The following is a 12,153-nucleotide window of genomic DNA, read 5'->3' as shown; positions in this document are numbered from 1 at the left end:
AATACCTTCCCCGGGTCCGAGTTTTTCATATACGGTTCTGCACAGTGTGTAATGCTGCCCTGCAGCACCTTCTCCACACGGGCCACCAGGAAGATCTCCACGTGTGGGTCAGTCACGGAGAAAACACCCTGCAATAGATACAGTAGGCTGTCAGAGAGCAGGACACTCCACCTGCACCTCTGGGTTTGTCCCTGATCATCTCACTGTTTCCTCCCACAACTCACACAGACCCAGCCCTGGTTGATGCAGAGGACGGGCCATGGGGCCTCACAAGGCTTGAATGTGGTCAGGTCTTGAAACACTCTACCTGGTGTTTTGTCTATGGCTGCCAGTCAGCCCGAAGTGGCAACTGGCTTGAGACACTGACCAAAACCTGCCAGCTCAGGGTGGATAATAACACACCACAATGCTACTGAACAACTACAGCCTCAACAGAGATACAGAGCAAGGACAAAGTCAGTTCTTCACCCGTTTAATGTAGCGCAGGCAAGACTCGGGGACTCCATGCACAAAGCTCTCGCCCAGCGAACGCCCCTTGGTGCTCTCGGCTCCTGATGGGGAGTTATCCAGCAGCATGTCACGGACAGATGGTGGGTTCAAGTCCACGTGGAAGTCAGCTGAAATCTTGCAATTATTCTTCAGGTCAAATAATGCCAAGCTTAGGAAAAAGGGCTCAACCTGGAAATTTGATTGAATATACGTGTCAAAAAAAATTGCATGGTACAGGCTCAAGAGTATCAACATGCATTGCTTTCCCTGCTAGGTTTGTCTTCTGCATCTGTTTGTTCCTTTAGTTTTGTACACCAGCATTTTAGAGAATTCCTACAGACAATCCATGTTTATTTGCTTTATAAACACATAAAACTATTTTTCCCTGCATCTTCCTGCATTTTGATCTAGTCAATTTGAACAAAGCTACTTTAAAAACATCAATGAAATATAAAGAGTGAAATCTATGGGTTTTTTCATATAAGTCATAAACAATGGAGTTAGGAAGAAAAGATGAACCCAATCCATCAGACCTGCTTATCCTTTGGAATGAGAAAGAAATCAATTCAGGAGTGTTCATATTCACATGCTAAAGACCACTCCAGTTATTGTCCAAAGCCAATCAGCTCTGGATGACCCAACTCAAAATGTTCCTCAGCTGCTACACACTGGGTGGCACAGGAGCAAAGTCAGCTCTCCCAGCCAGGAGAGCTCAAATACAAGGCTAACACTGCTGAGGAGCTGCATGTGCAAAATGTGCCAATTCTCTTGTAGCTACTGACCTTGATGGCATAAGCCAAGTGTCAACATTTCCACATATTTTTAATTCAAAGATCCCAGCAGGCATGCGTCCATGTAAAGATAAAAGAGGAGGCCTGAAGATAAGGCTGTAGTGAGTCCAAGACATAACAGCATAACTTGGAGGCATTACACCAATACTAAAAATGTGCTGATTAAGTCTGACTCTGGGCCTGATTAAGGATGAATAACAAGAATCTCTGCTATCAGCAACACATTCATCAGCTGGGCGTTACTGAGGAGGACGAGCCTGCTCTACAAGCCGTGAGCTGCCAATATGAAACCATCACAAAAAAAGCCTTGGCAATTCAAACAGGCCTCAGACAAAGTCCCATCAGCAGAGATCAGTCAGTGCCAGCACTGCTGCTGCCCCTGCGATGCTCTCTGCTGCTCAGGCACCCTCGTCTAACAGCTTGACTCCAGCTAAGAGCAAGTGCAGGATGTGGTAACAGGGAGTATGTTTTGGGAGGAATGACTAGAGGGGCCTGGTCTATTCAGCCTGGCAGGACAAAGGCTGGGGAGAGATGTAATAGTTGTCTGTAAATATCAGAGGCTCAGAAAATACAAGGAAGAGCTTTTTAAGCTAAGGCACAGCTTTGGCACAATAACAAATACACATAATAAAGTGGCTGTGAGTACAGTCAGCCTGGGAGTCACAAGAAGGTTTCAGAACAGGGAAATCCCTTGCAATTAGGGGAAATGAAATAAAACACAGCAGTGAGTGGTTTGGAGATGGAGCTTAATAATTTACCAACAGGACTTTGACAGGGACCCAGAACATGGCAGACACACACTCTCCATTCCCTACGCCTCTGAACTGCTGGCTTCCCAACAGCCCCAGTTCCTGTCACATCAGGACAGATGCCGTCTCCAAACACATTTTTGAAACACCAAAATACCAAGGCAGACAAACGCTGTAATGACTTGGGGCCAGCAGCTACCACCTGCCCAGGTCCCATCGGAGCTCAGGGCAAAATTGGTTGTTTTTGTCCACCCAGATTAATCTGTCAAGGGCTTTTCTTGCTGCTGAGGAGAAAGAAGACAAAGCAGGAAACACCAGAGCTCCCCTTACGTTGGTGGGTCCTTCTTCCGATCTGTCGCTGAGCTGAGCGAGGAGGTTGAGGGACAAGTCCTGGCAGCACACCACGAAGCGCCTGCTGCACTTTTCCTCAAAGGGCTTCACGTCAGGCTCGATCCCGGAGAAGTCTAGCCTCTAGACAGCAAACAAGCAAATCTAGTCTCATTACAAAAGAAAATAAACCCCTGAGTAATGTTAAGGGATCACATTACAGCCAATGCTATCTTAACTAATTGTTTTTTAAAGTGGTACAAAAGGTACAAGACATTCACAAATGAGTGCCATTTGGTGATGTTACACGAATGTATTCAAGACATGAATTCATGGGGATGTATCAATTTTTAGCAATCTGGTTTGCAGAGCACAGAAAACTAAACCTCAGTATGATTTCAGTTCCTTCCTGCTTTGCTGTAACCCTGGGGATCTTCCCAAACACCATTTAGAGCTTGGGGAAGAAAGCGGAACATAAAGCCGTCGTTACACTCGGAAAAGTATCTTCCACTCTGAAGATTTGACTAGTTTAAGAGATGGTCCCTGTGCCTGAAATAGAGAGAAGGCACATGCTGTTGGGATCGTGAACATCATCTCGAACTGGAAGGCATTTCTAGATGCACAGCAATAACTGGTGTGGTTAGAACCAACCAAGACTGTCTGTGGAGCCGGCTGGGAAATCCAGACAGTCTTGATTATAATCAACTCCTTCCTAACCCAGAACACCCATGCCTGGTCTTGACATCGGCTCTTCCAGAGAGCAGACGTATGCGACCAAGATAGCATCAGCCAGATAAAGACCCTCAGCCTTCACCACACCCATTGTACTGGCACTGGGGACAGAGAGCTACTAAACACCCCTAAATACCAGTACATCTCTCAGAGACAATCTGCCACAGTCCTATTCATTTTTCCCCCTCAAATCCTGCAGAAACCTGCATGCCAAACTTTGGCCGCTGGTACCTCACGATCAAGTAATTTCAGCAAAATGGGCTGCAATTGTTAATCCCATTCTGGGAAACTCTTCCTATTTTTTTCCCTGTTTCTTTCTGAGGAGAGTACGTTGTGGATATACGTTCCTGCTCCCAGTTTCCTTAGCACTAAGCATAGAAGCACTCGCATACACGCCAGCACTGACTGGAGCAGTGACTTTGAATGCCCAGTGTTATAGCAGATCTGACTGACCCACAGCAGAATGAAAAGCTCTGGGTAGAGAGGGAAGGCAGTGAATTCAGCCTAACCATTTGGTTATGTAAAAATATAAATCTTAGATGCTCCACACTGAATAATATTTCCATTCTTATTATCTGACTAGAACATAGGAAACTTCTCAAAGCTTCTCTTGAAAAAAAAAACAAGCAGCCTCCTGGATGCTTATCTTCAAAGAAGTGCCAAGAGAAAAGTTCATTTTGTACAACTAAACCTTTTAAAGACTAATTACATTTCCTCGTTAAACCAGAATGTTCTTTTTGACGGGTGTGAACAAGCCAAAGCACGCCAGAAGGAGAACCAGAAACTACGAAATAACTTGGAACAATTCTTTAAGACTGTGTTAACAATTGCAGCTCATTCCACTGAAATCGCACACCTGGACCTTGGCAGTGAGCTCAGCCAAGACATCAAAGTTGAGAAGAAAACAAGCCAATAGTCAATGAACCTCTACTCCATCCAGTGCATAAGAACAGCATGGGGTGGTTTTTTTTCCTGTTTGTATGTCCCCTACATTTGATAACTCGCTGAAGACTGAGGCTCTCCCTGTAAACCCCTGTCATGGCCTTTAATATCACTGCTCCCTGCTCCAGACGTGCTGAGCCCACGCAGCATTGCAGGTGTCCTTGCAATATCACTTCTGCTTCTGCAACCATGAGAACCTCCCAGAGGCCCAGATGATGGGTTTAAAATCCAGTAACATCAAGATGCATCACAAAGAAGCCAGCAAAGCGGGAGGCAGGCCATGTGTGGGGCTGCTCTGAGTCCTCCCTTCATTTGAGTTATCACCTGAGCACTGACATCTTGTTCAGCGCTCACTGACAGGAACGTGGGCTGCACTTCTGTTCTCCAATCCACCGAAAAACATGTTGCCTCTGCAGGCAAACGGTGTGGTCAGACAAGGGAACAGGAGAGGGACCACCCCAAGAGAGCTCTTACAGATAGCAAAACCTCCCATTTGCAAACATGGGGATGTTTACCTGGACTTCTGGGTCAAAAGAAAAGAGGTTTTGTCTTCCTTCATTTCTGCTCAGTTTGTTCAGCTGATCTGTTTCTCTTCCATACTAGGACAAAGGAAAGCATTGATGTTACTGCCTGGCCACACAGAGGCAAACATTCATTATTTGAAAAGAATGGAAGCAAAACAAAATAAACATATTTCAGGTTCCCTTTGTGACACGTGAGACGATGTAAGGCTTCTCAGCTGCAGTCACCAACACGGTGCAGTGATGGTAAAGCGATGTGGCTCTGCCAAATGTGAAAGCAGACAGAAATAGGCAAGCACACTGTTGATCGTGAATAGGAGGTGGCTGTCACCTAACTGCCCCTCAGCTCTCATGGCCAGGACGGTCACCCCTTGTCCTGCTTTTGTTAAAAACAAGTTTCTCTTTCAGTGAATTTTGCCTGTCAGCTAAAGCCTTCATATTAACTGCATTTTCCTGGAGAACCAGACACATGTTTTGGTAAACCTAGCAATGGAATGCAAACTTATTGATAAGCATGGATGGACATCTCGCGAGAGGGGCGACGAGAAACAAGTGACTAAGAAACTGACCAACTGTGTATAACATTCCATTCACGTGAATGCTTCATATAAAAGTGGGAGATCACGAGCATCTCGTCCCTTTTCCCTTTTTCCTTATGGCTACTCATCCCTGTGAACTGAGGCCTAATGAGAGACTGAATCCAGCTCCAGTTGGCTGCGGAGTCTAATCCAGGACTTTGGGTGCCGGCTCTGCAGTTGCTGAGACTTTCAAGATTGGTTTTGTATATTTTGTATTATTTTCTCTATTCTTATTAGTAGCATTAGTAAATGATCTTTAATTTTTCCAACTCTCTTCTCTCTGTTCTTCTTTCCCTCCCGATCGCCTATCCTCAGTGGCAAGGGGGAAGAGGGAGGGGCGAAAAAGGGGAAGTGGGGGTGGAGAGGGGGTTAACAATACATCTGTCAGGGTTTAATTGTCACCCCGCAATCTAAACCCTCGACACCCCTGCTGAGCAGGGACGAGCAGTACCGACCACAACAGCCCTTCATTTGCTCCAAATCTGGTTCTTCCTTAAGGGCCCCACACTTGGAGGTGAGGAGCGTGCAGTCTCAAAGCATGGAGCTCCCTCCATGAGACAGGCAGATGAGACAACAGAGAGCTCAGAACACTTGCTGCCTGCCCAGCTGCCCCAGAGCTGAAGACAACAGAATGTGAAAAACGTCTTTTAAAAACAAGGTGGAGAGAATGGCTATGGGCTGGGCGAGCATCTCTGCAAACACGATACCTTCATGAGCTCCGGATGCATGCTTCTCTCCAGGCTCTCCAGGATGTTGTCTGATTTTCCCTGCGTGCTTGATTCATCATCTGCAAGGACACAAAAAACAGATGTTCAAAACAACTGCAGAAGCACTGTTCTGCCAGAAAGCATCCTGCAATATTTGCTTACAATAGCATAGAAACTTTTTATGGAGACTTTTCCATTCCTCACAAGAAAGATTTTTTCCATATATTACTAGTACCAGAGTGTACTATTACAGTCCACCAGGTCTTTCCAAAGCAGAACTTCAGCACAGAGCCAATTTTCCAGGAGTCCTGAAACTCTGCCATGGATTTCCCATCCAGAGGAAGGGTCATGTTTCCCTCCACTTCTATTCCTCAGACTATTGTCTACATTATACTAAGCCCTTTTGCATGATATCATGTGTCAGCCACAATTCTTGCTATTAATCCAGAAAGAAAAGTATTCACTTCTCCAGGCACACTGCTTGCATCCTGCTGGAGAAGGGTGAAGGTAGGTGTTTATTTATAAACTGACCTTGCACAGATTCCACAGTATCTTTCTTCTCTTGCATCAAACTCTCAGTATTGCTCTGAATGATCTTTCTCAGGGTTACCAGCCACTCTTCCATCTCCTGCTCAGTCTCAGCTGCCAGGTAGTGGCTGTACTTATCTATTGTCTTCAGTTCGAATGCATAACGGCGCATTTTAGGACACTGAAAAAAACAAACAAGAAAGAGCAAGATTTTTATTATACTTTCCTCAACGACTCAGCACAGTACCTGCCTCTCCATGGAAGCACCCTGAACTGAAATACCACTACACAGAATGCAAGCGCCCTCCTTCAGACAGCAGTTCTCCTGCAGCAACCACAACGGGCTTCATGGCTGCGTTCAGACAGTACTCAGCTCCACGGTTGCCAGAGTGGTGGAAAGCGAGACTGAACCACAGACATCGCACTGAGGAGCAGGAGCAAGCTCCTTCTTATGTCATTAATATTTCCCCAGAGAAGCTAGGAACTGGATTTGTCTGACACAATAAGTAACGTTGCACTCCAGGACACTTAGAGGCTTAAAAGCAAGTGGTTTCTTTTCTGAGGTCCACTGGCCTTCAAACAGCATTTTCCAAACATAAGCCAAGGCAAATCTGATGCAACTTGGGAAGCAGATCCTCTGCATTACTGAGGCGTGTGCACTACTGCTTTTACTGCATTCAGAAAGATAAATGGGAACGCACAGCTCTGACTCATCCATGCTGAAACAAACCATTGGAGTAATTGAAGCTGCCCTGTACCAGCTGCACCACACTCAATGCTTGAAGCTCCTGCAGAGACAGCAAAGGCAGAAGGCGCAGCAGCAATCCACATCACTCTCAGCATAAGATTTAAGCCCCATACAAATATCTGCTCCTAAAACCTTACAATCCCTTTACAAGTCCTAAGACCCAAAGGGCTGCATGTTTGCATGGAGCTATTGGGACGTAACTTAGGAAACAAGAAGCTGGTGTGAGCAGCAAACAGAGGAGGAAGGTGCCCAAGATCAATTATTTACTGTCTTTCAAGCCTCAGGTGTCCTGGAAGGCACCTGACCTACAATAAAGGTAAAGGAGATGGACAGAGCAGGGAGACAGCAGAAGAGGTAATGAAGAAACGCTTCCATTTTACTCTGACAGCAGTTCTTCCACGTGCTGTCTTCCTGGACAAAAGTGTGAAACTCCTTGCCTGCCTTTTAATCAGACTGGCTGACAGAGCCCTGGGTTAGTTTGTAAGTCCATGTTTTCATCCCTTGATGGCACGGACCTCAAGAGAGCATGTCTGTCTTGGAGCCGGCAATGTATAAGCCCACGTACAGACATGCAGAAAGTCCACCTACCTGAACAACATCATTGCAAGCATCCAAGAAAATACAGCCTTTGGATTCTTTTGAAATTTTCTCGTCTTTGTAGGAATTAAGAATATAGGAACCATCTGTGAGTTGTGACAAGTAGAAATATCTCCTCTTGAATACCTGCAAAGGAACAAAGTCTTGCTCATGCAAGTAGTCACTCTGTCATATATCACAAACCACAGCCTCAGTTTCAGTATCTGCCCCCCTGCTATTGAGAAAATACTGTAACAAGAAACACCGATGACCCTAGTGTTGCAGACTCACCTCTGAGTATGACTTGTTTTTTTAAAGAGAGATTTCGTCATCTTCTTTAATTTTAATGTCCTTGTTATTATTTTAAGTTTGCCCATCTAAAGGAAAGCCCCAGGGCTTCCAGCTCATCTCTCAGCTGCCTCCAGCCTCATTTATCTTTACAAAGTAATGCTGCACAGCAAATTCAGATCAGCACACGGTTTGAAGATTCATCCCACCCTAGAGAAGGGCCTTTTTGATAAAGACCTCAATTAGAATTACAAAGCATTTCTCCAGAACAGACATGTGGAAATTCCTAGCACTCAAATGCAAGCCAAGGGACTCTGTTTTTTTTGTGAATTTGATTCTTTTTTTAATAAAAACCCATTTTTATGATCTGGCTTTGTCTTAGTGTTCGATTCTCACTCAAAAAGCAATGCTCTCCTCAAAAAGTGAGTTTGGGAGGAAGTGCTCCTATGTTTGAGATACTGATTTTTATGAAAAAACAAAAGTTCTCCAGTATCTCAGAACATCTTCCTTCACATTTGTCAGCCAAAAGGCACTGGGCTGTAACTCAGGAGGCAAGGGGGACCGTGAGTATTTCCACCACTCTGCATATCTGTAAGATCTATCTATCTATCTAAACACAGCACTTTTCATCCCGGATGGGAGGCTACTAGCAATTTCCTGCTCCCATCTTTACTGACACTAGCACATGTTCAGTAAAACCACTCACTTTTGCACAGAACTGGAAGGGAGCACCGTGCTCTGAATGGTAACCTAAGCCCTCTGAAAAGTAACCTCTGGCACCATTGAGATGAGTAGTTAACTGCAGAGGTGCTCCAAAGGTTGTTATGCTTTAAGTTTTATAAATTTAACTAAACCTTTAGTTCAACAAAGCATAAAAATACATGGAAAGCTAGGTATGCTATGCGTTAAGCCAGCTTTAACACTGATTTAACACTTCGCTGAATCAATCTCAGAAACTTTGGCATTGGAACCTGCAGAAACCCATGACAGATCTCTCTCTAGATAGCACAGGGCTGACATCCCTCATGGGTATGGGATTTGACGCTAAACTATTTGCATCTTTTGAATTCTGTTCAAAAGGAAATGCAGAAGCAAGCAGCAAACACTATTCCTATGATCTTCTCCCCTTGTAAACACCGCTGTCAGAAATAACTGTCAGAAGATTATGATGATTTGAAATTAATACTATAAACCTAGGAAAAGAGGGGATATCCCCTCTGATCAGGCTACAGATGCTGTTGGTGAGCATTGCAATTACAGAGGGGTGGCCAGAGAACTGGGCAAGTCCATTTGGGCAGAGATGGAAGAAAATAAAAAAGGAACGGAAAAGGGAAAAGGAAGAAAATCCCAATGCCATGATTCCAACACAGCATAGTGACACGCTGCAAAACAGACAGCCAGGGAGTTGAGCCAAACTGGGGAAGTTCTCTGCAAGGAAAGGTTATTTTGAAATAAATGCTGGCAGCTGTAGCATAATTACAGTTTACTCGTGGGCTGTCCCTCCACAAAATACACTCTGCATGTGCTTAGCAATAGTGTGAGGTACCAAGAGCTCGGCACATCACCGCAATGAAAGAACCAGCACTGAAAAAACTGACATGTCTGCTTCTGCAATAGCACAGCAGCCTCTTGAAGCAGTGACAAGGCTGAAGACGTTCAGAGTCCTCATATTTCTTGTGTGTGCCTTAGGAGGTATTTTGTAAGACACAGAAGCGACTAGGACCAGCTCAGAAAATGGCTACTGATTTTCAGTACTTTGATATCTGAGTTTCATGAGAGACTCGATGGATCTTACTAATTGAACTGAAGCCAGTGTAGTTCAGACATCATCTCTGAAAGGTGGGTCTGAGGTGCTGGGCACTGAGGCCAACAATATCACAAAAGGTTCAATAATGGACCCAAATAACTGCATTGAGCAGGTATGATACCTCCCTCCAGCAGTTACAGGAGCAGAAATGGCTTCAACCTTGCTGCTCGGCAAAGCAGAGAATTAGAAAACCCGGTTCTGTCTATCACCTCCAAGCTCATGAGGAATCATTTTAAAACTCAACTTAAAATTAGCCCTATGAACTGTCCTGTTTCATGCCTCATGAAAGCATAACTAGTTGAATTGAGCCTCAGAACAACTGACTTGTTTGAGATTTACTAATATCCTCGCAAAGCATCAAGCCTCACTGCAGCCAGCCCTCAGCTGCACAGTTGAGTGTAAGTCCCTCATGTTCTCTCTACGCTGTAATAAGGCAGCTGTGTGGTGGAACAGCAGACGGGCTCATTGCCACAGCAAAAGCTCTGCGGTGGAACTATCAAAACCCTCCATTTCAAAATCTAAGCAATGTCATGCTGGATTATGTACAGCAGAGAACGGGAGACAATGCAGCTGTTGATTCTAGGTCGGTAATGCTCCATCTCCTCAGTGATATCACCCCTGCTTTTAAAGTAAAGACTTGTCATTTTGATTTAAAGCTGGCCTCCATACATATTTCCTACCAGCAAGGAAACTATCAATTCAGAAAGTCTTCTTTGCAGGGCAGCTGTTTCAGCTATTTGAATTGTTTTCCTCTTCTGGGCCTCAGCTGCCCATTCAGAAAACAATCTTGGTTTACTAGAACGTGCCTAGCCTTTTTGTTCAGCTTGCTTGAAATGACTTGAAGTGTGTTGGTCTTATATTCTGTGAAGGGAAAGGACAAAGGCTGTTGCCAGACTGGATTTTCCAGTCCATGTTGTTGTCTACAAGAAGGACAGATGTCCATCCAAACCCAAACCCACCCGCTGCAGTCCTGCTCGCTTTCGAGACGTGGTCTGAACTTAACCTGGTGCCTCGTTCACTGTTAACATACTGCTGGATTGAACTCACCTTCATGGTAACAGTGATTGTGCTATTTACATTTGCTTTGTGCAGCCAGCCTTGCTTTATCACACCACCCTTCTGGGAGCACAGGGACGAGGAATCCTGAAAGAGAGCAAAAGATCAGAAAGAGAGAAGGTCAGGTGAACTGCCTCCCATGCAAAATTCCCCTTGGACACAAGGGGTATGTCTGCCATGGGAAGGAATACTGTTTTAACTACAGGAATACAGTAATATGTAGTATATATGTGTAACCTACTGCTACAGGTACAATGTTACCATAAAAAATTTCCAGGTTACTTCTTTCCAAGAAAGAGGCAAAACTGACTAGTTTGAGTCACCTTTAAAAGAAAGGTTACATCTACGCTGATAGAGCTGCACAGTAATTTTGCAATGAGGAAACACATGCTGTTTCTTAGGCAGTATTTCAAAAACCTGGGGAAGAAGGACATTTTCAAAATGGTCTGTTTGAACAGTTGCAAAATACAGAACTCCAGACTTATTTAGTCATTTCCTTTTGTATAAATCAACTCTCCATTTTAAATTTAGGCAAAAACCACTAAACCCCAATAGCTGAAATGGAACTGACTTGTTTCACATTTATTTAAAACTGAAAGTTTCAGGTGACCCAACCAGGCTGTTCTTGGTGCACCAGCTGGGATTCACACCTTTACTCCTGTCCTGTGGTCCCAGAAAGGGAGAATGGTTCTCCCTCCATACCGAACCGTGACCTCCGCTGGGGAGGCAGGGAAATGAGATCCCAGTCTGATGAAAACCACTCACCCTGGGACTTCCAGTGACTCAGCAGCAGAGGCGGACCTGGACTGTCTGTCGATGAGCTATGGGGGGACTGGTTTATATCATCTCCTGCATCCCAAATGGCAGGTTTTCACCCTTTTCTTGTCAAACTTCCAAAGACAAAGTAAATTGTCTAATGCTTTGTTTCCATGGCTAAAACACTCCATGATTTCTCCTTCATAATGATTCACATTTTTTTCATCAAGAGCTTGCTTTTACTTGAATTTCCATTACAGAATTCTAATGTAAATGCTCTGTCAGGAAACTGTAACAGAATCCTTTAGATATGGCCTTGCCAAAAGATACAAATGCCAAAATATCTGACAAAGCACTTGGAATAGTCTTCTGTAACCAACATCAGTAGCTTCACTTGTTTGAGTATTCAGCACACTGACCAGAAGAAAAAGGTCTCCACTGAATTTTGATAGCATATTTTTGTCCTTTTTCAGAAGCATGCTGATAACATACTGCACAGCTTTGTCTGCAGCCCAAATTCAATATTATTAGAGGTAACACTCAAGTTAACGACATAAT

General features: G+C 44.4%; 1 protein-coding gene across 3 annotated transcripts in view; it reads right to left on the bottom strand.

The window, feature by feature from the left end:
* The window catches only part of DOCK11 (dedicator of cytokinesis 11), an 83,595-nt gene that overhangs the window by 50,730 nt on the left and 20,712 nt on the right, over positions 1-12,153 (bottom strand). For all 3 annotated transcript variants that reach the window (XR_014185006.1, XM_082062111.1, XM_082062112.1), the window contains exons 6-13: positions 10,831-10,926; positions 7,701-7,835; positions 6,368-6,545; positions 5,837-5,916; positions 4,546-4,629; positions 2,360-2,500; positions 469-678; positions 6-128 (exon numbers count right to left, since the gene is read on the bottom strand). Coding sequence is in view for 2 of the 3 variants with exons in the window: in XM_082062111.1 (XP_081918237.1) it covers positions 6-128; positions 469-678; positions 2,360-2,500; positions 4,546-4,629; positions 5,837-5,916; positions 6,368-6,545; positions 7,701-7,835; positions 10,831-10,926 (1,047 nt within the window). In the remaining variant the exon portion in view is untranslated. The remainder of the gene's footprint in view (positions 1-5; positions 129-468; positions 679-2,359; positions 2,501-4,545; positions 4,630-5,836; positions 5,917-6,367; positions 6,546-7,700; positions 7,836-10,830; positions 10,927-12,153) is intronic.

This window comes from Streptopelia decaocto (assembly GCF_964273445.1).
Source record: "Streptopelia decaocto genome assembly, chromosome: 10".
In the NCBI taxonomy this organism is placed as follows: domain Eukaryota; kingdom Metazoa; phylum Chordata; class Aves; order Columbiformes; family Columbidae; genus Streptopelia; species Streptopelia decaocto.
This window is presented reverse-complemented; position numbering and strand designations above follow the sequence as displayed.